At 42.5% G+C, this 25447-nt stretch overlaps 1 protein-coding gene across 1 annotated transcript; it reads right to left on the reverse strand.

The window, feature by feature from the left end:
• Nucleotides 1-5840: 5840 nt before the first annotated feature.
• LOC134573039 (torsin-1A-like) lies at nt 5841-25169 on the reverse strand. The gene is made up of 5 exons (XM_063432423.1): nt 24890-25169; nt 17103-17368; nt 15423-15598; nt 8767-8894; nt 5841-7227 (listed from the first exon to the last, which is right to left on the reverse strand). The coding sequence occupies exons 1-5, from the start codon at nt 25095-25097 to the stop codon at nt 6983-6985; spliced, it is 1023 nt and encodes a 340-aa protein (XP_063288493.1). The 5' UTR covers nt 25098-25169; the 3' UTR covers nt 5841-6982.
• Between the last annotated feature and the right edge of the window lie 278 nt (nt 25170-25447).

The raw sequence follows: 25447 nt of genomic DNA on the forward strand, positions 1-25447 counted from the left end.
GCCTTTAAAGTATGGCTAGACAACTTGGAGGAAGATATTGCCAAAGGAGTTCGGAGATATCATCTTTTGGAAGAACTGAAGTTGGCGACTGAGTTTTACTCTGAAGCATCTCTGGATGTTACCAGAATGGTGGCAAAAAGCATGGGCCTGTCAATTGCAGCAAGAAGAGCATTATGGCTGCACTCTAAGGAGATCTTCTGTTCAGGAAAGTCCTGGATGAAGCTATCCATAAGGCAGCTGATGGGAAAAAGCCTTTCTTCCACAAGGCAGAAAATATGGTTCTACCACATGGAAAGATAAGAGGTACAGGGACAGTTCCTTTCGTGAAAGCAGAGCATATAAGCCAGGAAAGGATTATTCCAGAACCAATTGGAAAAAACTATCAGACACAGTCAAATTCTTCTAGAGGAAGAGGATCAAGAATTCCAGGAAAAAACTTCTGAACTTTTCCCGGCCCAGCCAGGAATTACAGGAGGAAGATTGCATCTCTTTTATCCTGTCTGGGTCAGAAGCATGACAGACTCCTGGGTCCTATCAATCTTGGCCGAAGGATACAGGATAGAATTCGAGGCCTTTCCGACAAAAGCTGTGTTTACCAAATCTCGAGTAGCAAAAGGAGAAAAAGAGAGAGCTATGAGGGACTGCATTTAGAAACTCCTGAAAGACCAGGTGATAGAACATGTTCCAATAAAAGAACAAAGGAAAGGTCACTATTCCACTGTTTTCCTTGCACCAAAACCACAAAAGAAGTGGAGACTTATCCTGGATCTAAAAAAATTGAATTCCAGAATAAAAAGAAAGACATTCAAGATGGAATCCCTTTCAACTATCATACCAAACATAAGAATGCGGGATTGGATGACTTCAATCGATTTGAAAGATGTATATCACCAGATCCCAATCAACAAATTTTACCACAAGTTCCTCAGATTGTGTGTATTTGGAAGACACTACCAGTTCAAGGGACTTCTGTTTGGGTTAAGCCTGGCACCGAGAACATTCTCAAAGATCCTAATCACTTTGGTGGCAGTTATCCGAAAGAAAGGGCTAGAGATCCATCATTCTTTGAACGACTTTCGGATTGTAGGTACATCCAGCAAGACTGTAGCCCTCCATACTCATGAACATCTCGTAAACCATGGATGGAAGTTGAACATGGAAAAGAGTATGATGATTCCCACTCAGAATATCATATTCCTGGGGGCAGCCAGACACTGTCAAAGGTCGAGTGAAATTGTCAACAGAAAGAATGGAGAGGATTCGGATGAAGATCAGGAATCTTCGCTACAAAAAAATGCATTACGGCAAGGGAGTTTGTGAGCCTTATTGGATCTCTTACATCAACCATAGGATTGGTAAAATGGGCCCAGTGGAACATGCGTCCCATCCAAATTAAGTTCCTAAAGGAATTCAAGAAACAAGAGTGCAACTGGGATCAGAAAATTCCTCTCACTCGAAAAACATTGGACGACCTGTGTTGGTGGATGGACATCAAGAACCTATCTTTGGGTTTTCCTCTGGAAGATCCACCATGGGAAACCGTTACAACGGATGCAAGTCTCCAAGGATGGGGTGCACATTTGGAAGAAAAGTGGATACAAGATACATGGGAGTCGAAAGAGAGAAGGTTGCACTCAAACCTGAGAGAACGGAGAACCATATTCTACGCCCTACTGGGATTTCAGCAATGTGTAAAGAATTCTTGGGTGAAAATTCAGACGGACAACAGAGCAGTAGCATCATATATAAGCCGACAAGGAGGAACCAGAAGCAAAGCTCTATTGCTAGAAATATTTCCACTGATGGAATTCGCTCAAAACAAGCTACAGGGTCTGAAAGCGGTCCACCTTCTGGGAACAGAAAATGTTCTGGCAGACTATCTGAGCAGAACTACGATTCAATCAGGAGAATGGCAATTGCATCCAGAGGTATTTCAACTGATATCGTTAAGGTAGGGCACACCTCAGATCGATTTAATGGCTTCATACCGGAATGCTCAAGTCCCGAAGTATTTCTCCCTAAAGGCGGATTATCAATCAGCAGGACAAGATGCCTTTTCCCATCCCTGGGACATCAATCTGGAGTATGCATTCCCTCCCCTACCTATGATTCACAGATTTTGAGGAAAATTCGGAAGGAAGGGAAGATGGTTATTGCTATAATTCCATTTTGACCGAGGAGGCCTTGGTTCCCACTCCTGAACAGAATGTGCCTAGGTCCTCCATGGCCTCTTCCTCAGAGAGCAGATTTGTTAATCCAAGGTTCAGTGATTCATCCCAATCCAAACCAATTGAATCTGGGGGTTTTGGCTCTTGAAAAGCAGAAACTTTTAGAGCAAGGATTACTCCTAGAAGCTGTGGTGGATACACTTTTGAAATCCAGGAAAAGTTCCACTTCCGCATGTTATCACAGAATATGGGATATCTTTCACTTATGGTTAGAACATAATTCCAAGAATTTCCTCCATCCTTCAAATATAGATGTTTAAGAATGTCTACATGAAGGGCTGGAGAAAGGCTTAAGCTTAAGCACTTTAAAAGTGCAATCAGCCTTGTCTGCTCTGTGAAACACCTCCTGGGCATCGGATCCAATAATAGCGAGGTTCTTTAAGGCAGCGATACGCATAAGACCTCCTTCCAGAAATTATGCTCCTCCTTGGGATCTACCCTTGGTTCTGGATGTTCTGTCAAGACACCCCCTTTGCTTCGTTGGGTGAGTTGGGTATTGTTAATCTGACGTACAAGACCTTGTTCTTGATGGAAATCACTACGGCTAAAAGAATGTCTGAAATTCAAGCCTTCTCCTGTGATTTGAATCACGTACAGGTTTTCCACGATAGAATTATCTTAAGACCTAGAATGGAATTCCTACCAAAGGTGGTTTCCACTTGGCACAGGAAGTTGTTCTGCCTTCCTTTAACCCAAACCCATCATCCACGGAAGTTAAACTCCATCAATTGGATGTGAAGGAATGTGTAAATAAATATCTAGAGGTCACTAATCAATTTCGAAAATCGCATCATCTATTTCTTATCCCTTCCGGCTACAGAAAGGGAGAGGCGGCTTCTACCGCTACTTTGAGGCGTTGGGTTTCAAACACCATAAAAATGGCCTACAAAGTCAAGAATCTCTCTCCTCCGGATAAGATAAAGACCCATTCTACTAGAGCATTGGCTACCGCCTGGGCTAATTGGGCAGAGGTTTCTCCTGAGGACATATGCAGGGCAGCCACCTGATCGTCTCCTATGACATTCATCAGACATTACAAGCTGGATGTGGCTTCTTCATCCTCATCCTTTGGGAGAGGTGTTTTGTCCTCAGTTAACACTCATGAATACATTTATTTTGCAGCAGACTGATGGTATATGTTTTTTTTCACCTTCCCTTTGTTCTGAGCTTGGATATTACCCATAAGTGATGCTGCCATGAATGGCCAGGAATATAGAACATTTTCTCCATACTTATTGTAATTTTATTTTCCTGGCTATAATTCATGGCAGCATCAGACACCCTCCCATGTTTTTTGTTTTAAAGCTTTTTACTGGACTGTGGGTTAGAGGGAGGAGGGACCTTTTATGCCTACAGTCTGGTTATAATTAATGGTTTAATGTCCTGTCCCTTTTGGGGGCGGAGCTAACCCATAAGTGATGCTGCCATGAATTATAGCCAGGAAAAGAAAATTACGGTAAGTATGGAGAAAATGTTCTATAGTGTTTCATTGCAGAAAAACAAATCAATATTATGACATTCACAGTAAACAAAATGCCATGCAGAGCTTGGAAAATAACATTCCTCACACTTTAGATGTTATACACATTACTTTATGTTCCACATTTCCATTATTTGATGTGCAAGGAACGCCCCATTTCTCCTGATCAAAATGATATGTAACAAGCGTGGGTGCACTTATGAAAGAGGTAAATTATGGTTGAACAATAATATAGCTCAAATTCTAGGTTTTGTTTTGGTCAGAACTTGTACAATTGCCTTTGTCCTTGAGGGGTAAAACTATACTGTACTCTCTGCAGCATCTGCTTGGACCCCGGTCAGAGACTCTCCAGATAAGCCACTAGTAGGCAACAATCCCCCCCACTGCTGTATTTTAGTAAATTGAATCCCCATTAATACATGTAAATGGGCTTACAGAGTCCTACATTGCCTTGTCTATGTGTGTATGTATGCACAATGTATATTTATATATATATATATATATATATATATATTCACACACATACGCATGTGATGGTTTTACAAATGGCTGCAATGGCCTTTTATGGAGCAACTTCTCTTAGAGATATCACAGAGCCATTGCTCATCTAACCTGAGACCACATTCAGAGGCAAAGTGTTAAATATACTATGGACAGCAGAGGGCAGTAATCAGTACTCGGTACAGATATGTAAATCAATAAAGGCAGTCTACATGGTGTGGGTAGGCACTAAATCAGATTACACTATTCTACCCATGCTGGTCATTATGTGGATCATTATAAATGGCTATAATGGTATTGCACTCTAGTGAGAATTGTTGAAAATTCCAAGTGAATTTCAAACCTAAGGCCAAAAAAGCCAAACTGGAACCATAACATAAGAATTTTTACAGTTAGGCTGCTTTAGCCAAGCAGGCTACTTGAACTTAAATTTGAAAATCACAATTTGCTTGGAATTCTTGACAATGCTAACTTTTCTAAATAACCCTGACAATGTCAACGTCATGATTTTTAAATGTGCCTTTTTAAAGTCAATTTATACGCATATACAATTTTCTTCACTAAACCTAGATTTATGAAGAACTGACAAATTAACTTCTGGACAAAAGTGCTGGGCTAGACAATAAGAGTTAGAGAATCTTTCACAATTAGACACCTAGCGCAAAAATCTGGAACTTCCTTGCAATTCTCAAGCAACTCCATCCAGTCACTAAAAAACAGATATTTACCGTAGGACAACACTGGAAGCCACGATTGCGACCGCCCCTCCCCCAAAGTGGGGCATACTGTGGGCTTGAATTTCCTGACACACTGACCTTTTCTTGTTTTTATCTTGCTGATAGACTTTGATAGATTTTTTCTCATACAAGCCCATTTGTGTAAATGTGAAGACAGACATTTCATGGGAACGCATCTATAGGGAAATATATAAGGATGTGACAAATAACTAATGCTTTCCCATCTGGGACATTATCAAGCAACATATTTAAAATTGCTTGAGTTAACAAGCTTATAAAGGCTTGTAATTAAATCTAGACATTTAATTCACTTTAAACCATATAAGGTGCGCTCTGCCTTTACATACAGACGTGACTTTACATACAGACGTGACTTATTTAAAACAATATAAATAATTTTCTTTTAAGAAACACTCGTGTCAATACAGTGCAGTGTTGATGTGATCACGGCAACGCTTTGTGATTGAGTACTTACATAAGTATTGGCCTCCATAATATTGCACATGAAAAAACAAAAAACACATATATAGTGTAAAACCACAATATACAAAAAAAAGGAATTACTCAATGCACTCACTGCTCTATACGTGTGAGTGCAATTAGTAATTCTTCCCCCACCCCCTACATTTGTGTATTGTGGTTTTGCATATATACGTTTCTTTTCATGTGCAATATTACAGAGACCATTACTTATGTAACTACTTAATCACAAAGAGTTGTGGTGATCACATCAACACAGAGCACTTATGCAAGTGTTTGTTTACAACTTTTTATTGTTTTAATTAAGTCACGTCTATATTTAAAGGCACAGCGCACGGTTGCTGCTAGGTTTGATATATTTACAGTGACATTTTTCACACTTGCTATTTGTCATATATTCAATGCTTGACAATGTTTTACATTCGGTTTGTACTGTTCTTTATTTTTAACTTTTAATACCAAACTAATTTGCCCATTGCAAGTGTGTGCATCAGTCAGCAAAGGCTAATATTTCATCCTAAGTGCTCATCGGGATCTGCAAGATGGCGTTTGTGAAATGCTTCAGTGACCAGTGTGGACTGATGCACTTACATTTTTTGCAGTGGTCATACTGGAGAAATCAGAAGTCATATTTTCATTCATGCTGCGAAACAAGATATAGACTAGACTTATATACATATCTTAAGCTGACCTTGTCATCTACGTTTTGAGGATGACAGTGAACCTTTAAATTGATTAAGCATTTCACCCAACAATTAAAATTGGAAAAATGGTTTAAATTATTTTGCATAATTTCTCCTACAGATTTAATCATTAAAAAAAACAAAACATTTTTTAAAATTGAATATTCAAATCCCCCGATGACTTTGGAACCTTGGAGCAGTAAACATTTCATTTTCAATAATTTACTAGTAATGTGTGCTTCTTTATAAACTATCATTAAGTGACTGAGACAGATTTATAAAAATCTTGCTCCCAAATAGCTACGATTTAGTAACCATGTAAAACTGAATTTTTGGCAGTGTTGGAATCACTTGGCGTCAGGTTTTCCCATAATTGAATGAGGATGAACTATAGACCAAGACAGTGGGTCAAGAAGATTCCTCTTAAAATAATACAAAACAAACAATGAAAAATAGAAATGTTGACTCCAGGTGGCCTTACTGGAGTCTTTCGGTCATTTGGAAAGTGGGTGGGGGCTGGACAAAAAAAACGCTCAAAGTCAGTTAAGTGACACCGCCCAACGAGAAATTGTCATAAGGGTCCACCACTTCATTTGCAAATTATCAGGACAGAACAAGGCACAGTTTAAGAAAATTCTGATGCATCCATGAGGATTCTTAGTATAAAAGTAACAGCCACTTGATGTAAATAGAAAAATCAGTCAAAAGTGATCATTTCCAAGAGTCAATATAAAATGTTTAAATCGGTGCAAGTCAAGGAATGTTAAAAAAAAAAAAAAAAAAAAAAAATCCGAAATCACGTGGCAGTTGCTACATGTCCACATGAAAGGCATCAAAAAGGAGTAGGCTTGTGGCACTGCCACTGGGTAGATGTTAGATATAGAGGTCTAGTTTATATTGCACGGTTTTGCAACCTTTGTCTGAGAACAGTTTTTCCACTTTTGGGTAATATGTTAATTCCTTGGCCACTTCCCCTGCAAGACCCTCGTCAGGTTCAAAGCCTCGTTCCTTCAGCTCTGCCATCACGCACATTTTCACGTGTCTAAATTCCAGTGGCAGAAAGGGAACATAAAAATCTATCAGATTCTTCTCAATCAGAGTGCTGTGCCAAAATCCACCTGTAGAAAATAGCAAAGGACAATGGTATTTGATTATTTTATTGTTATAATATTCACACACTCCTAGATATTGTACCTAGTAACGTCCCTTCCCCTAATAATTATGGCATGTAAAACAGTCGGTGGATCTTTGCAGTGAGTATTAATTATCTAGATTCACAAAACACGTGGACATCATTGGAATAGTCTGTTTTAGTACAGTCATTTAAGTACTAAGTTCTAAGTAAGCAAGAACAGTCTTCGCAGATGTGCATTTACCATCAACATATTTCATGTTTAGGGGTTTATGGTGATGATTTACTACATAAATAGACTACCCAAAATGCAAAATAAAAACAATCAGAAAAAAAAAAAAAAAAAAAAACACTGATCCCCACATTTATTTAGCTTATACAGATGTTGCTGAAAGTATTGGTAACCTTTCCCATTTTTAACAAAATGCACGTTTTCTCTGCATGTAAAACTGACAAAAAATATATGGCATCCACTATTCTTTATTCACAGATGTTCGATGCAATACTGATCTCGACACAAAGAAGGCTATTTCGGAATGGTCCAATATTTTATTTCATTACATTATTGGGGGCTTTTTAAAGTATGTTTCAGGTCTTAACCCACAGAAGGACGCATGACCTGCAAATACGACACCGCTTTCGCTCCAGAATGCCTTGAAATTATTGGGATTTCATCATGCCTTGCACAGATTGTGTGCACCCATCACTGAGCCCTCCATGTTTTACAATAGGGATGGAGTTTTCTTTTCTTTGAAACCCTTTTCCCTTCTGTAAAAATGAGTTGGAACTTGCCAAAAAGCTCTCTGTTTAATCTGTCCAGAGAACATTCTCCCAGAAGGACTGTGGCTCATCAACATGCATTTTGGTAACTTTCAGCTGGAGGTCAGGGCGAATGGTACATTACAGCATTTGATGAAAGGGACACTATAGTCACCAGAACAACTACAGCATATTATATTTGTTCTGGTGAGTATAGTCATTCCCTTCAGGCTTTTTGCCGTAAACACTGTTTTTTTTCAAAGAAATGGCAGTGTTTACATTACAGCATAGGGATGCTAAATTGGGCAGTGCTGTACAATGGAGCTGACATTTAGTGTCTCCACTCTCTGCATGCAAACACTAAGCTTTCCTCATAGAGATCCATTGATGCAATGCATCTCTATGAGGAGATGTTGATTGGCCAGGGCTGTTTGGCTTGTGCTGGCTCTGCCCCTGATCTGCCTACTTGACAAGCTCAGCCAACCCAGTGCTTTCCTATGTGAAAGCATTGTGAGTGGCTTAGAACACCACTTCTGATGTCAGCCAAGCAGGCAGATCAGGGGCAGAGCCAGCAGCAGCAGCCTGGAATAAATGTAAGAGTTTGCTGTATTTAGAAGGGCAAGTGGGAGCTAAATGGTTGGTTTTAACGTTATAGGGTCAGGAATCCTATAGTGTTACTTTAAAATGCAAGGGAACCAGTACTTTTGTCCATGTCTTTATATAATATATAACTAGTGTGGAACCAAACACCTAGCATTGCACTTACTATTTTTATTGTTGAACAGACCAACAGAAAGCACAGATTCCAGATCCTTAAGCTGCAAATCTTCCCTGCTCTTCCCATCTTTCCAAAACTCCAGCACCTTACGAGTAATCAGGTCTCCTCCTGCATTGCTGAACAAATGTTGATATGATTTAGTGTAGTTGTACTACGCACACACACACACACACCTTCCAGATTAATATATATATATATATATATCAATCATTACAACTGAAGAGAACTTAAAATCTTGTTATACGAGGTAAGTGGAAAACAGTACTACACAGGCTCTTCTCTAAATATATGCACAGTTGTATTTTGTCTTGTTCTGGCTATTTGAGCATTTGTGAGGGCTCAATATGTTCAGAAGATTTCAGAATATAATTGATTTTCACAAGCTAGTTTGCCTGAATTTCCCTGCTAGCTCATTTACTATAGTTGTGAATAGGAGCTTGTTCTCATTGTTTTTTTTTGAGGGGGTCAATATTTACACAACTACATTTTCAAAGAAAGCCAGAAATGGCCAACGCCAGTTTTACCATGAAGCGCATGAACGTGGAGATGCTAAGAAGGTGTCTGTGTAATATGTTATTGGGACACACTACAGTTGAATTAGGACAGGTGGTACACACTCAGCCTCTTATCTAAATAGTTTTTCTGACTATGCCTTGGAAAATTCTCTTGAAGGCAGTTGTCACAGCTGCTAGATCAGGGGTAGGCAACCTTTTAGCAGCACTGTGCCGATATAGGATTATGATGTCCCGTAGCGTGCCGGTCCTATTTTTTTAAATTGAGGTGTGTATGCTGCCGTATTCTGCTTGTGTTATTTATACTGTAATTGCCTTGTATCGTTGTATTTGTAGTAGTTTGTGGTATCGTGTATGATACATATGAATGTGGGCTGTGTATGGGGGCTGCTTGTGGAATTGTGTGTGGGTGGAAATGTCACATAGTGTGTTTGATGGTGTGTGTATGTGTGGGGGCTGTTTAGGGTATTGCATGTGAGAGGCTGCATGCAGTGGTGTATCCTGGTTTTGTGCTGCCCTAGGCAGGACAAAACTCAGGCGCCCCCCACACCCAACCCTTCCCCCCGCCTTCTAAATACACACACACACACACACACTAACAGACACGCACACACACACACACACACTAACAGACACGCACACACACACACACACTAACAGACACGCACACACACACACACACACTAACAGACACGCACACACACACACACTACCAGACACACTCACTACCAGACACACTCACTACCAGACACACTCACTACCAGACACACTCACTACCAGACACACTCACTACCAGACACACTCACTACCAGACACACTCACTACCAGACACACTCACTACCAGACACACTCACACACACTAACAGACACACTCACACACACTAACAGACACACTCACACACACTAACAGACACACTCACACACACACTAACAGACACACTCACACACACACTAACAGACACACTCACACACACACTAACAGACACACACACACTAACAGACACACACACACTAACAGACACACACACACACTAACAGACACACACACACACACACACACTAACAGACACACACACACACACACTAACAGACACACACACACACACTAACAGACACACACACACACACTAACAGACACACACACACACACTAACAGACACACACACACACACTAACAGACACACACACACACACTAACAGACACACACACACTAACAGACACACACACACTAACAGACACACACACACACTAACAGACACACACACACTAACAGACACACACACACACACTAACAGACACACACACACTAACAGACACACTCACACTCACACACACTCAAACAGACACACTCACACACACTCAAACAGACACACTCACACACACTCAAACAGACACACTCACACACACTCAAACAGACACACTCACACACACTCTCACACAAACAGACACTCTCACACACACAAACAGACACACTCACACACTAACAGACACACTCACACACACTAACAGACACTCACACACACACAAACAGACACTCACACACACACAAACAGACACACTCACACACACACAAACAGACACACTCACACACACACAAACAGACACACTCACACACACACAAACAGACACACTCACACACACACAAACAGACACACTCACACACACACAAACAGACACACTCACACACACACAAACAGACACACTCACACACACACAAACAGACACACTCACACACACACTGACACACTCACACACACACTGACACACTCACACACACACTGACACACTCACACACACACTGACACACTCACACACACACTGACACACTCACACACACACTGACACACTCACACACACACTGACACACTCACACACACACTGACACACTCACACACACACTGACACACACACACACTGACACACACACACACTGACATACACACACACTGACATACACACACACTGACATACACACACACTGACATACACACACACTGACATACACACACACTGACATACACACACACTGACATACACACACACTGACATACACACACACTGACATACACACACACTGACATACACACACACTGACATACACACACACTGACATACACACACACTGACATACACACTAGGGATCGACCGATATTGATTTTTTAGAACCGATACCGATATTCTGTAAACTTTCAGGCCGATAGCCGATATAATTTGCCGATATTCTGTACATTTACCATTTTGGAAAATAAAAACAATTTCTAAAGGTAAATGCACAAAATATAAATGCCACGTGTAGTGGATGCAGTGTGTTTAGACAGGGGAGCTGTGTGTGTTTGTGTAGTGTGTGTGTGTAGTGGATGCAGTATGTATTTGTGTAGTGTGTGTATATAATGAATGCAGAGTGTATTTGTGTAATGTGTAAAGTGAATGCAGAGTGTGTTTGTGTAGTGTGTATAGTGAATGCAGAGTGTGTGTGTGTAGTGGATGCAGTGTGTGTTTGTGTAGTGTGTGTGTGTAGTGGATGCAGTGTGTGTTTGTGTAGTGTGTGTGTAGTGGATGCAGTGTGTGTAGTGTAGTGTGTGTGTAGTGGATGCAGTGTGTGTTTTTGTAGTGTGTGTTGTGGATGCAGTGTGTTTGTGTAGTGGATGCAGTGTGTATTTGTCTAGTGTGTGTAGTGGATGCAGTGTGTATTTGTCTAGTATGTATATAATGAAAGCAGAGTGTTTGTGTAGTGTGCGTAAAGTGAATGCTGTATTTACTAAATGCAAAGTGTGTGTGTGTGTTTGTGTAGTGTGTGCATATAACGAATGCAGAGTGTGTGTGTATTTGTGTAATGTGTCTATAGTGAATGTAGTGTGTTTATATAATGCAGAGTGTGTGTGTTTGTATAGTGTGTGTATATAATGCAGTGCGGATTGTGTGTATGTTTGTTTGTGGGCTGTTCGTATTATTTGTATGAGGGGAGGGTTATTGTGCATTTCTGTGTATATCTAGCAGTCTGGGTGGCTTCCCTGGGTTCCAGTGGAGACCAGGCTGGCCAGGTACAGGTCAAGGACAGGAGTTGCAACAGCAGCTGCAGGCTGCTCTACTTCAGTGTTGATTCCCATTCACAAGTGCTGGGAGGAAGAGATCTGAGATCACTCACTATATGCTGCAATGCATAAATAGAGGATTGTCCTTCACCACCTTTTCGTATTAGCAGATATCTGAAGTTTCACTAGGACAGAGCCTGTTTGGCTCTAGCAGCCTTGAGTGCCGTGCATGGCACTAGTGCCGTAGGTTGCCTACCCCTGTGCTAGATTATGTATTTCTTTCTCTCTATCTACCTAGAATACTCTGCAAGTTCCATAGTTATTATTTGTTATAGAAGGACACAGATGAGATTTAACAGAACGGATAGTGACTTATTTTATAGTGTATATATCGCTCTCTAGCCATATTCATGTGGAATGGGAAAACACTGACATCTAGTGGTCAAGTCCTGTATATGCAAGTAAGCTATATTGCATTCCCTATCTTACAGGGACTCTCCAGTGCCAGGAAAACAAGCTGTTTTCCTGGCACAGCAGATCCTATCTCCCATCCCAAGTTGCTGAAGGGGTTAAAACCCCTTTAGTGACTTACCTGTATCCAGCGCCGATGTCCCTCAGCACTGGATCAGGCTCTGCCTACGCTCCTCCCCCGTCGACGTCAGCCGGCGGGGAGACCTATTGCGCATGCGCGGCCGGCGGTGGGAGGACTTCATGATACATTACATTTTATTCACGAAAATATTATATATATACATACATACATACACACACATACATATACATATACACAGTATCTCACAAAAGTGAGTACACCCCTCACATTTTTGTAAATATATTATATATTTTCATGTGACAACACTGAAGAAATTACACTCTGCTACAATGTAAAGTAGTAAGTGCACTGCCTGTATAACATGTAAATCTGCTGTCCCCTCAAAATTACTCAACACACAACCATTAATGTCTAAACTGTTGGCAACAAAAGTGAGTACACCCCTAAGTGGAAATGTCCAAATTGGGCCCAATTAGCCATTTTCCCTCCCTGGTGTCACGTGACTCTTAAGTGTTACAAGGTCTCAGGAGTGAATGAGGAGAAGGTGTGTTAAATTTGGTGTTATCCCTCCCACACTCGCTCATACTGGTCACAAGTTCAACATGGCACCTCATGGCAAAGAACTCTCTGAGGATCTTGAAAAAATGAATAGTTGCTCTACATAAAGATGGCCTGGGCTATAAGAAGATTGCCAAGACCCAGAAACTCAGCTGCAGCACGAGGGGTAAGACCATACAGTGGTTTTACAGGACAGGTACCACTCAGAACAGGCCTCGCCATGATCGACCAAAGAAGTTGAGTGCACATGCTCAGCGTCATATCCAGAAGTTGTCTTTGGGAAACGGGGTGGGGGGTCAGCCTGGCTGTTGTCCCAGAATGAAGCCTCTTCTAAAGATGTTGTACAAGAAAGCCCGCAAACAGGATATGGATTACTGGAACCATGTCCTATGGTCCGATGAGACTAGGATAAACTTATTGGGTTCAGATGGTGTCAAGCGTGTGTGGCGGCAACCAGGTGAGGAGTACAAAGACAAGTGTGTCTTGCCTACAGTCAAGCATAGTAGTGGGAGTGTCATAGTTTGGGCCTGCATGAGTGCTGCCAGCACTGGGGAGCTACAGTTCATTGAGAACCATGAATGCCAACATGTACTGTGACATACTAAAGCAGAGCATGATCCCCTCCCTTCGTAGACTGGGCACACAGGGCAGTATTCCAACATGATAACGATAACGATACACCTCCAAGACGACCACTAACTTGCTAAAGAAGCTGAAGGTAAAGGTGATGGATTGGCCAAGCATGTCTCCAGACTGAAACCCTATTGAGCATCTGTGGGGCATCCTCAAACGGAAGGTGGGGGAGTGCAACATCCACCAGCTCCGTGATGTCGTCATGGAGGAGTGGAAGAGGACTCCAGTGGCAACCTGTGAAGCTCTGGTGAACTCCATGCCCATGAGGGTTAAGGCAGTGCTTGAAAATAATGGTGGCCACACAAAATATTGACACTTTGGGACCCTTTTGGACATTTCCACTTAGGGGTGTACTCACTTTTGTTACCAACGGTTTAGACATTAAATGGCTGTGTGTGGACTTATTTTGAGAGGACGGCAAATTTTCACTGTTATACAGGCTGTGCACTTACTACTTTACATTGTAGCAGAGTGTCATTTCTTCAGTCTTGTCACATGAAAATATCTAATAAAATATTTACACAAATGTGAGGGGTGTACTCACTTTTGTGAGATACTGTATATAAAATGTATTGAAGTATGCATTGAACATTTTTTTTTATTGGACTTACATAATATTTCAAAGACAAGCTTTGAAGAGTTTCCTCTCTTCCTTAGGTCTAAAGCAATACTAATCAATCTGATAGAGTTTAACACTTAAAACAACTGATGATAGAGAAAGGGGGGGGGGGGTGGAGGGTGAGTGGCGTGTCATGAATAGCAGAAGATGTGCCTGAAAGTGAAAGGTGCAGGCTGGCTGAGAATAACCAGAAAAGGTAAATAAACAGAGGAGAGTCGATAAGATAGTTTACATATATATTTATATATTAGTTGTTGAGATTTACCTTTATAATTTCATTATTTTTTTATAAAAGAAAATAAAGGTTTTTCCATTTACTGGTCTGGAACTCTGAATAATTTGGGTCATGATATTTTACTCTGGATACCGAGCCGTGACTTGTCATAAGTTTCACACATGGTATAAAAAGTCAGAAATATAAAAACCAAACACAACCAATACAAGAACTTTAGTTAGCTATTGAGTTGTGAAGTCAACATTTCCCCTTTAAACATTAAATCTAAATCTATTTGACATTTCCCCTTTAAACATTAGATCTAAATCTACATCTAAAAGGCGCCAGTATCAAAACAATTACAGATGTACATGATGAAGCCAACAACTGGTAGTGTGAATCGCAAGATGCTCTATTCTCCCAGGGACCATGACACTTGTATTTTGGTTGCTAGAGAACAAAAGATTAGAGACATCAGCTTTACAGAGGTAACAGCATTGCCACATCCAATTTAGCCCTTACCTAAGGAAAATGAAGACTGCTTTGCGATAGGATACACCATCTATGTGATCATAATAGTCCAAATATGGTTTGATTGCATCAACTAGTCCTGGGTGAAGTTTGTCCATCTCATCGAATATAAATAATGAACGCTCACACTTGGAGACATTTCCACGAATCCACGATTGCAACTGGTCCTGAGACAAAGACAGGGAATTATATGTCTTGTTTGTTTAGAAATTTTCTTCATTATATACAATGAAATAAAACCGACCCCATACGCTATAACATCTGATAGAGTTCTAGGAACACTCCAAGCACCATAACAACTACAACATATTGACTACTTGCATTTGGTGAGCCAAGGCACTTCTGGTACCATAGCAACAGCATGCTCTGTCTGTATGTTTTAACTATGTTTGTGTGAAGGAATAAATTACATATAGGACATAAGTAGCAAAAATAACAATTACTTTTAATATTTTCATATTTATATGACTATTGCAAAAGTAGAATTTAAAGTGTTCTCATTGAAGATATCCCACTGTATTTTGCATTGCAGCAATGCTTTCCTATGACGCGGGCCTAATGCGATTGCGTTGTTCGCCACGCATAAGCATTAACGTACCCCTACTGCGTGACATGAGGAAACATTGGAAGAGCGCCAAGGGACATTGGGTCAGGAAAGTACAGTAAAGGTTTGCGGTGTTGGGTGCTCTAGCAAGCATCATTGACAATATTCTGGCATTCTGTGATTGCATACTGGACTTCCAGTGATGAGCACACAGCACAAAAACAGGCACTGCCAATTTGGCTAAAAGAGCATTTCTTGTTACCTACATAAAACCTTACAGCATTATGGTTGTTTTGTAAACAAATACATCTGTGAAAAAGTAAACTAGCAAAAACAGTATATGAAGGTTATATACAGCAGTAAGTTCTCTGGGCACTTGTGACGCTGGAATGCAACCAAGTGAAATGTATTTGTTATAGTAAAGGAACACTCATGTTTTCCTGACCCTACAGTGATAAAAACCACAATTTAGGTGGCTTGACCAATTAGAAGGGGTTAAAACATACTTTATTTTCAGGTCTGCGCGGGTCCACCGGCGATGTCACCAAGGAGGCAGATCGGGGACAGGGCCATCATTAGAATGTACGATTTATAGCCATTCAATGCTTTTCCACAGGGAAAGCATTGGATTGGCTGAAATCAGCAAAGAGGTGGGATGGGGGAAGGGCCAAATGCAATTTTGGCCAATCAGCACCTCCTCGTAGAGATGCCTTGAATCAATGCATCTCTATGAGGAAAATTCAGTGTCTCCATGCACAGCGTGGAGACACTTAACGGCACTGCTGTACACTGAGCAGCACTGCCCCAGGAAGCACCTCCAGTGGCCATCTGATGAGTAGTAGTACGAGAAGATGGAAGTCAGTGCTGCACATGTGCAGCACAGGTCCAGGAAGCACCTCTAGTGGCAGTCTGAGTGCCAGACTCTTGAGTCTAGGGGCAATGTAAACACGGCCATTTCTCTGAAATGGTAGTGTTTGCATAAAAATGCCTGAAGGGAATGATTATGCTCTCCAGAACATCTACATTAAGCTGTAGTTGTTCTGGTAACTATAGTATCCCGTGAAATCCACCCCTACTTTAAATCAGACCTACAAATATAAGTGAATACAGGGGGTGTCTTAATGTACCTTGTATAATTGGATCTTGCTGTCGTGAGGAAAATGTAGGGTGGAGATGAACAGATGGATAAATTTGCTTTCCATGCCTAATGGATACATGTTGTCTGCAATGATTTTACTGATGAAGTTCTTCCCCGTCCCGGTCCAGCCATGTAAAGATAATGCAAGTGGTTTCTTAGGGTTTGGATTACTGAAAAATCCATTTAATGCCCGCAGGATGATCTTGTTAGCCAGATGCTGGCCAAAAATCTTCTTATTGAGATCAGCTTCGAGAGCTAGGAGAAAAGAAAAACAGGACACCTGATATAATAATGAGCTATTCTCAACAGAGAATACATTCCAAGTCAACACAAAGCACAGCTGTCATCCATTTTTCACTTCTTGCTTTTCTTTTTTTATTAAATTGTGCATAGTAGATAGTAGTAGTACATTTGCAAGTAAGGACACAGTATTATCAATCAAACACGGGTAAAACATTTGGTGAAGCAGAAAGGTGTCGGAAACAAAACTGCACATTTTTATCTTTTATATTTAGAACAATACGAAACACTAGCTTGGTTTTATTTTTAAAATAATATGAATGAAATAAATACTATGCGGGGGTTTGGTCTAAAAAGGGCTGCAATAATGGGGTATAATAAAGTGATGATCAGGTGGAGATTTTGTAAAATCCCTGCACGTGTGGTAAGCCCTGCAGCAGGAGAATGCCGAAGTTTGCACAGAGATCACTAGTGTGATTAATATTAAAGCTCCATGGGTCTCACATAAGCGACCAAGTGGAGGTCGTAAGCGAGGTAGAGCCTACAGAACAGCTGTTTTGTCCCGGAACAGAGGAAAGCGGTCCAGGACATCTTGTGTGGCATTGGCTGGAGCCATAGCCGGTTTAGGCAGCTGGAAGCAGTGGTCGATTTGTATGCATTTGGCTTGGCGTTGGGATAGGAGTGTGGCCACTAGGCGCCGAACAGTGTGACAAGTTCTTGCCCATTGATTGTGTCGGCTATGCCCCGGGTTTTCGTGTTGTTGCGCCTCCGCACATTATCGAGGGCATCCATTCTGGCCTGCATGTCCTGGTGGGAGGCCTGTAGTTGGTTCATCTATGTGCCTGTGAGTCATAGAAGAGATGTCATCCTCCGTCACCTGGACTTCGGCAGTCATCGCCATGATTTCTTCTCTTTTGACTGACAGGTCTGCATTCAAAAGTTCTCTGATGTTTTGCAATAGGGCCTTAAAGTCACCCTTGTTAAAGGGAATCTCCAGTGCCAGGAAAACGATCCTCTCCCTCCCACCCCCCAATCCCCGGTTACTGAAGGGGTAAAAACCCCTTCAGTGACTTACCTGAGGCAGCGGCGATATCCCTCGCCGCTGTCTCCGCGACGCTCCTCCTATCCATTGCGTCCGCCGGTGGGCGAGACTGATCTCGCCCACCGGCCGAGGGGACCTAATGCGCATGCGCGGCAATGCCGCGCATGCGCATTACGTCTCCCCATAGGAAAGCATTGACAAATCATTTCAATGCTTTCCTATGGGGTTTTGAGCGACGCTGGAGGTCCTCACACAGCGTGAGGACGTCCAGCGACGCTCTAGCACAGGTTTCCTGTGCTAGAAACCAGGAAGTGACCTCTAGTGGCTGTCTAACAGACAGCCACTAGAGGTGGAGTTAACCCTGCAAGGTAATTATTGCAGTTTATAAAAAACTGCAATAATTACACTTGCAGGGTTAAGAGTAGTGGGAGTTGGCACCCAGACCACTCCAATGAGCAGAAGTGGTCTGGTTGCCTAGAGTGTCCCTTTAACTGGTGCTGTGAGGTCTTCCTCTGGTAATAGAGTGCCAAGGCTTTTCATGTCGGGTATGTGATCAGGAGCATCCAGAAGTTCATCCTCAGAGGAGAAAAGGTTGGGTTCCGGCCAAGCTGCGATTATAGGAGGTTAACGATATTGTTCTTCCGCCAGGACTTTAAGCTTCTTAGCCTTTTTCTCCATTCACTCCCAAGCTCCTGTATCAAATTCCAGGGGAATGCAGCATGCGAGAAAGTGTAAGATGCGGTTTATTACAGTAGAGCCACAGGAGCTCTGCCGACATGCATCTGCTCTCCATGAGTGACAGGCTCCGCCACCCACTTCTTGCTTTTTAAAGATCTATTACATTTGATGAAAGTGATTTTTTTTTTTAAATGATGTATATAAATTTGAGAAAATGTCACTTTGCTTTCATCTGGCTGAGCAGCCATGTTCGGTCTGCTTCTACTGTTATCTGACCAACTGATGCTCAATCTAACTTGCCTTTGCACACAGCTGGCACTGGTTGCGCAGCATTTGTTCAGATAAACAGAATATGACCTAAAATAGTTCCTCCGTGAGATAACTAAGGGAAATAGTATCTGTCTCAAAAAAAATATATATATTTTTTTAATTAATACAGATTGTAAAAAAAAAAAAAAAAAAAATCATTAAGTTTGATTAATTGTAATAGTTTCTCTTTGGTTTTGTTTTTTATAGCTGGTGAAAATGAAATGTGATGACAGTTGCTCATTATACAGCTGATACTCAAAAAATTAGAATATCATGCAAAAGTAATTTATTTCAGTAATGCAACGTAAAAGGGGAAACTAATATATGAGACAACGCATTACATGCAAAGCAAGATAGTTCAAGCCATGATTTATCATAAGTGCGATGATTATGGCTTAAAGGGACACTCTAGGCACCCAGACCACTTCTGCTCATTGGAGTGGTCTGGGTGCCAACTCCCACTACTCTTAACCATGCAAGTGTAATTATTGCAGTTTTTTTATAAACTGCAATAATTACATTGCAGGGTTAACTCCACCTCTAGTGGCTGTCTATTAGACAGCCACTAGAGGTCACTTCCTGGGTTCTAGCACAGGAAACCTGTGCTAGAGCGTCGCTGGACGTCCTCACGCTGTGTGAGGACCTCCAGCGTCGCTCAAAACCCCATAGGAAAGCATTGAAATGATTTCCTATGGGGAGACGTAATGCGCGGCATTGCCGCGCATGCGCATTAGGTCCCCTCAGCCGGTGGGCGAGATCAGTGTCGCCCACCGGCCGACGCAATGAAGAGGAGGAGCGTCGCGGAGGCGGAGACAGCGACGAGGTACATCGCCGCTGCCTCAGGTAAATCACTGAAGGGGTTTTCACCCCTTCAGTAACCGGGGATTGGGGGGTGGGAGGGAGAGGGACCCTCCAGTGCCAGGAAAACGGATCGTTTTCCTGGCACTGGAGTTTCCCTTTAAAGCTCATGAAAACCCCAGATCCACAATCTCCGTAAATTAGAATATTGTGAAAAGGTGCAATATTCTAGGCTCACAGTGTCCCACTCTAATCAGCTAAGTAAGCCATAACACTTGCAAAGGGTTTCTGAGAATTTAAATGGTCTCTCAGTTTGGTTCAGTAACAATCACGGGGAAGACTGCTGACCTGACAGTTGTGCAGAAAACCACCATTGACACCCTCCATAAGAAGGGAAAGGCTCAAAAGGTAATTGCGAAGGAAGTTGGATGTTCCCAAAGTGCTGTATCAAAGCACATTAATAGAAAAAGTTATGTGGAAGGGAAAAGTGTGGAAGAAAAAGGTGCACAAGCAGCAGGGATGACCGCATCCTGGAGAGGATTGTCAGGAAAAGGCCATTCAAAAGTGTTGGGAACTTTCACAAGGAGTGGACTGAGGCTGGAGTCAGTGCATCTAGAGCCACCGCACACAGACGGATCCTGGACATGGGCTTCAGATGTTGTATTCCTCTTACCTGGGATAAAGAAAAACAGACCTGGTTTGTTGCTCAGTGGTCCAAAGTCCTCTTTTCTGATGAGAGCAACTTTTTCATCTCATTTGGAAACCAAGGACCCAGAGTCTGGAGGAAGAATGGAGAGGCACACACTGCAAGATGCTTAAAGTCCAGTGTGAAGTTTCACAGTCTGTGTTGATTTGGGGAGCCATGTCATTTGCTGGTGTTGGTCCACTGTGCTGCATTAAGTCCAGGGTCAATGCAGCCGTCTACCAGGAGATTTTGGAGCACTTCATGCTTCCTTCCGCAGACCAGCTTTATGGGGATGCGGACTTCATTTTACAGCAGGACTTGGCACCTGCCCACACTGCCAAAAGCACCAAAGCCTGGTTCAATGACCGTGGGATTACTGTGCTTGATTGGCCAGCAAACTCGCCTGACCTGTACCTAAATAGAGAATCTATGGGGCATTGCCAATAGAAAGATGAGAGACATGAGACCGAACAATGCAGAAGAGCTGAAGGCGGCTATAGAAGCATCCTGGTCTTCCATAACACCTCAGCAATGCCACAGGCTGATCGCTTCCATGCCACACCGCATTGAGGCAGTAATTGCTGCAAAAGGTGATCAACCAAGTACGGAGTCCATATGCATGCTTATACTTTTCAGAGGTCCGATATTGTTCTATGTACACTCCTTGTTTTATTGATTGCCTGTAATATTCTAATTTACTGAGATTGTGGATTTGGGGTTTTCATGAGCTGTAAGCCATAATCATCGCACTTATGACAAATCACGGCTTGAACTATCTCGCTTTGCATGTAATCCGTCTATCTCATATATTAGTTTCCACTTTTACATTGCATTACTGAAATAAATAAACTTTTGCACGATATTCTAATTTTTCAAATATCACCTATATGTTCTATAGTAAGCAAGGAAGCGACCCCAAGCAGAGCAAATCACAGCAGGAAGAGCTGAAGACAGACTGAATGTGGGCGTTACACGATGAGCAACACCCACAAAGCTCAGGAGATGGAACTGAGGGGAGTACAGCTGGAGTGCCAGTAGTTTTCACTTTTTGCTCATAGAGCTCCCAACAATGACATGGATAAGAGGGAAGCGATTTTTTAAATTATTATTACTTAATGCAGTGATTATATATTCTGTTGTGCAAACCTGATTATATATTCTGTTGTGACAAACCTGTGCACAAATACTCTTCAGCTGGTATGAACGAATTCAATTATTTTCAATATATGCCAGAGTGAGACGACTTCTCCAGGATTTACCTGTGGAGTCTTATTGACTGAATACGACTCCACAGGTTAGTCTTGGACAGATCGATTTGTTCAGGTGCAGATCAAAATAAATTTGGCTTGTTTGTACCAGCTGGAGAACATCTGTACGCAAGTCTAGTAAATAACATGTACAAATATATATATAGGGTGCACCGAAATTCCGGCGGCCGAAAGTATCGGCCGAAAATGTACCTAATCCATTTCGGCCGATATTGGCACATATCTGCAGAAAATAGGGCGTTGGGATTTGTCACCCGGCGGGCAGTCAGGCTGGCTGGCGCGCGAGGGAGCACTCTCCCCTGAGTGCTTCCTCTTCAGCTCCCTCGCGCACCGCACTGATACCGGAGCCGGAAGATGACATCATCTTCCGGTGCCCCTCAGTACGCGGCGCGCGAGGGAGCTGAAGAGGAAGCACTCAGGGGAGAGTGCTCCCTCGCACGCCCGCCAGCCTGACTGCCCGTCGGGTGACCGGCCCCCCAGGAGCCCAGCAGCACCGCTGGACCCCAGGGAATCCCCTCAGCACTCCAAAAGGTAAGGAGGCTGGGGGGATTAAATTAAAAAAAAAAAAAAGTTAGTGTTACTGTGAGTGTTACTGTGAGTGTGAGCGTTAGTGTGAGCGTTAGTGTGAGCGTTAGTGTGAGCGTTAGTGTTACTGTGAGCGTTAGTGTGAGTGTGTCTGAGTGTGTGTCTGCTAGTGAGTGTGTTACAATGTGTCTGTTACTGAGTGTGTTTGTGTTAGTTAGTCTGTTTGATGTCTGTTAGTGAGTGTGTGTTTGTCAGTGAGAGTATGTTTTGTAAGTGAGTGTGTATGTATGTCTGTCGCTGAGTGTGTCTGTCAGTAAATGTGTGTGTCTGTTAGCTAGTGTGTATGCATCTGTTCGTGAGAGTGTGTGTGTGTCTTCAGCACTTACCTTTCTCCAGCGCCGGACTCACTTGGCGCTGGGGATCCCTCCGCCGCTCAGCTCCGAATGCGCGTGCGCGCATTCAAACCGCCCATAGGAAAGCATTACTCAATGCTTTCCTATGGACGTTCAGTGTCTTAGGATCGCGGAAGCTCCTCTAGCGGCTGTCAGTGAGACAGCCACTAGAGGCTGGATTAACCCTCAGTGAAACATAGCAGTTTCTCTGAAACTGCTATGCTTTCAGCTGCAGGGTTAAAACTAGAGGGACCTGACACCCAGACCACTTCATTGAGCTGATGTGATCTGGGTGTCTGTAGTGGTCCTTTAAGTGTGTGTGCATCTGCATGCACTGGTGTACATACCGCGGTCGCAGCCCTGCGACCGGGTGCCCGCCATGTGTTGTGGCCCCGGCCTGCGCAGAGTAAGCATGCAGGGGGGGGGGGGGGGGGGCACGGGTCAATTTTCGCACCGGGGCCCCATTGGTCATGTGTACGCCACTGCTCACCATCCACCCTGGTACCGCTGTGAGAAGACCGCACACTGCCGCCGCGCAACCTTCTAACCGGAAGTGCCAGACGTGCCGTGAGAGCAGTGGGGCAGCCTGCTGTAAAACTACCCACATCGCCTGCGGTAAGTAATTATATTCTGCACGTGCCAATCTGCCCAAAGTGCTTTCTTCAAGTCCCTAGTCCACATTTCTAAATCTTTATTATTAATAAATATTATTGGTATGGTATTCAATTAAATATAAATATATATATATTATTCAGTCATATATAGCAAACAGGGTTAACAGATTTTTATTTATATTGGGTTTTTTTAAAGCTATTTTCTGTCCAATTTTGGTGTGTTGCTCTCAATAAGTGTGGTTATTTATTTTATTGGCTTGTAGTTTTTCATATTTGATTTATTAAATTCATGAAAAGGAATTATATTAATAAAATCATAGAAAAAAAAAAAGTATTTTAAAAGTATTTGGGCAAAACGGCAGTTTCAGTTTCGGTCAAGGGCATCCTGAATTTTCGGTTTCGGCCCTGAATTTTCATTTCGGTGCACCCCTAATATATATATATATATATATATCGCACTAGCATAATATTTCAAAGACAAGCATTCGAGAGTTTTCCTGTCCTTCTCAGGTCTGAAGCAACACTGATCAATCTGATGGAATTTAACACTTAAAACAACTGATGATAACGAAGGGGACGGGGAGTGGGGTGTCATAAATAGCAAAATATGTGCCTGAAACTGAAAGCTGCAGGCTGGCTGAGAATAGCCAGAAATAGTATATATAGTGCACCTTGTCTAACAATCTGTTTGTACATTCCTTTCTCGTTTCACACGTTTTATGACCTATGAGCTATATATATATATATATATATATATATATATATATATATATATATATATATATATATATAAATAAATAAACGTGTCCATGGTTATGCACTCTAGGTATAGGTTATATATTAGCACTGCATAAAATAAAATAAAAATACCCCTCCCTCCCCCTTCCCAAGAGCAATAAGTGAAAAGAGCTGGCACTCCAACTGCCTCTGACCTATCATGCTCAGGCAGCAAGCTTCAGACGCTGAAAAGGGGGTTGTAATCCACAGCTGCTCCATTAAGTTGATTAATTTATTTTACTTTTTTAAAGCATGGCCACTAAATCCACAGACCCCGGCTCTTTCTGTAAAGTAAAGGTGCCCAAGAGGTAAACATTGCTGCTAAACTACAACTCCCATGAGCCACTGCCCGCCGTATGGCCGCTCATGCACCTGTAGCCCTGGACCAGCTGTGGCTGTGGATCTACCTTGATCCCCCCCTGACCCCACCCGGCCCCCGGGCTCTCACCGGTAGCATTGAATGGCCGGTCCTCCTCGCAGCACTCCGCAAACCGGCAGTAAAAGCGCGGGGAGCTGAGGTAGCCGGTGAGAGCCGAGGCGGTGGCTATGGCGATCCCCGTGGTGATGGGCTCCAGACACCTCACAGAGCCGAACAGCAGAGCCAGGAGCACCAAGCAGCGCCCCGAGGGCAGCCTCGATCCCCGCTCCGCAGCCATAGACCATCTGACAGCTCGCAGCAAAAACCGCGACTTCTCTTTACGGCACTGCCGCACGGCGAGCCCGTCACTGTGCTGGCATGACGTGGAGAAAATAAAAACATTGCAGGAAATCGAAACCGAATTGCTAATCATAGACAATAACAATGTCATTCACTAAAGTGAGATTTTAAAGGGACACTATAGTCACCCAGACCACTTCAGCTCAATGAAGTGGTCTGGGTGCCAGGTCCCTCAGGTTTTAACCCTTCAGATGCAAACATAGCAGTTTCAGAGAAACTGCTATGTTTACATTTGGGGTTAATCCAACCTAGAGGTGCGAGGCATTTAATGCCTCCATCACTCAGAGC

Source organism: Pelobates fuscus, chromosome 9, assembly GCF_036172605.1.
Source record: "Pelobates fuscus isolate aPelFus1 chromosome 9, aPelFus1.pri, whole genome shotgun sequence".
Taxonomy (NCBI): domain Eukaryota; kingdom Metazoa; phylum Chordata; class Amphibia; order Anura; family Pelobatidae; genus Pelobates; species Pelobates fuscus.

Excerpts from the sequence above, each read along its gene's own strand:
- LOC134573039 (XM_063432423.1), bottom strand. The coding sequence starts at position 25,097 with ATGGCTGCGGAGCGGGGATCGAGGCTGCCCTCGGGGCGCTGCTTGGTG. Across the intron at positions 17,369-24,889 it reads CCGGCCATTCAATGCTACCG|CTCTCGAAGCTGATCTCAAT; the intron begins GTGAGAGCCCGG and ends CTTTTCTCCTAG. Across the intron at positions 15,599-17,102 it reads GCAAGATCCAATTATACAAG|GACCAGTTGCAATCGTGGAT; the intron begins GTACATTAAGAC and ends TCTTTGTCTCAG.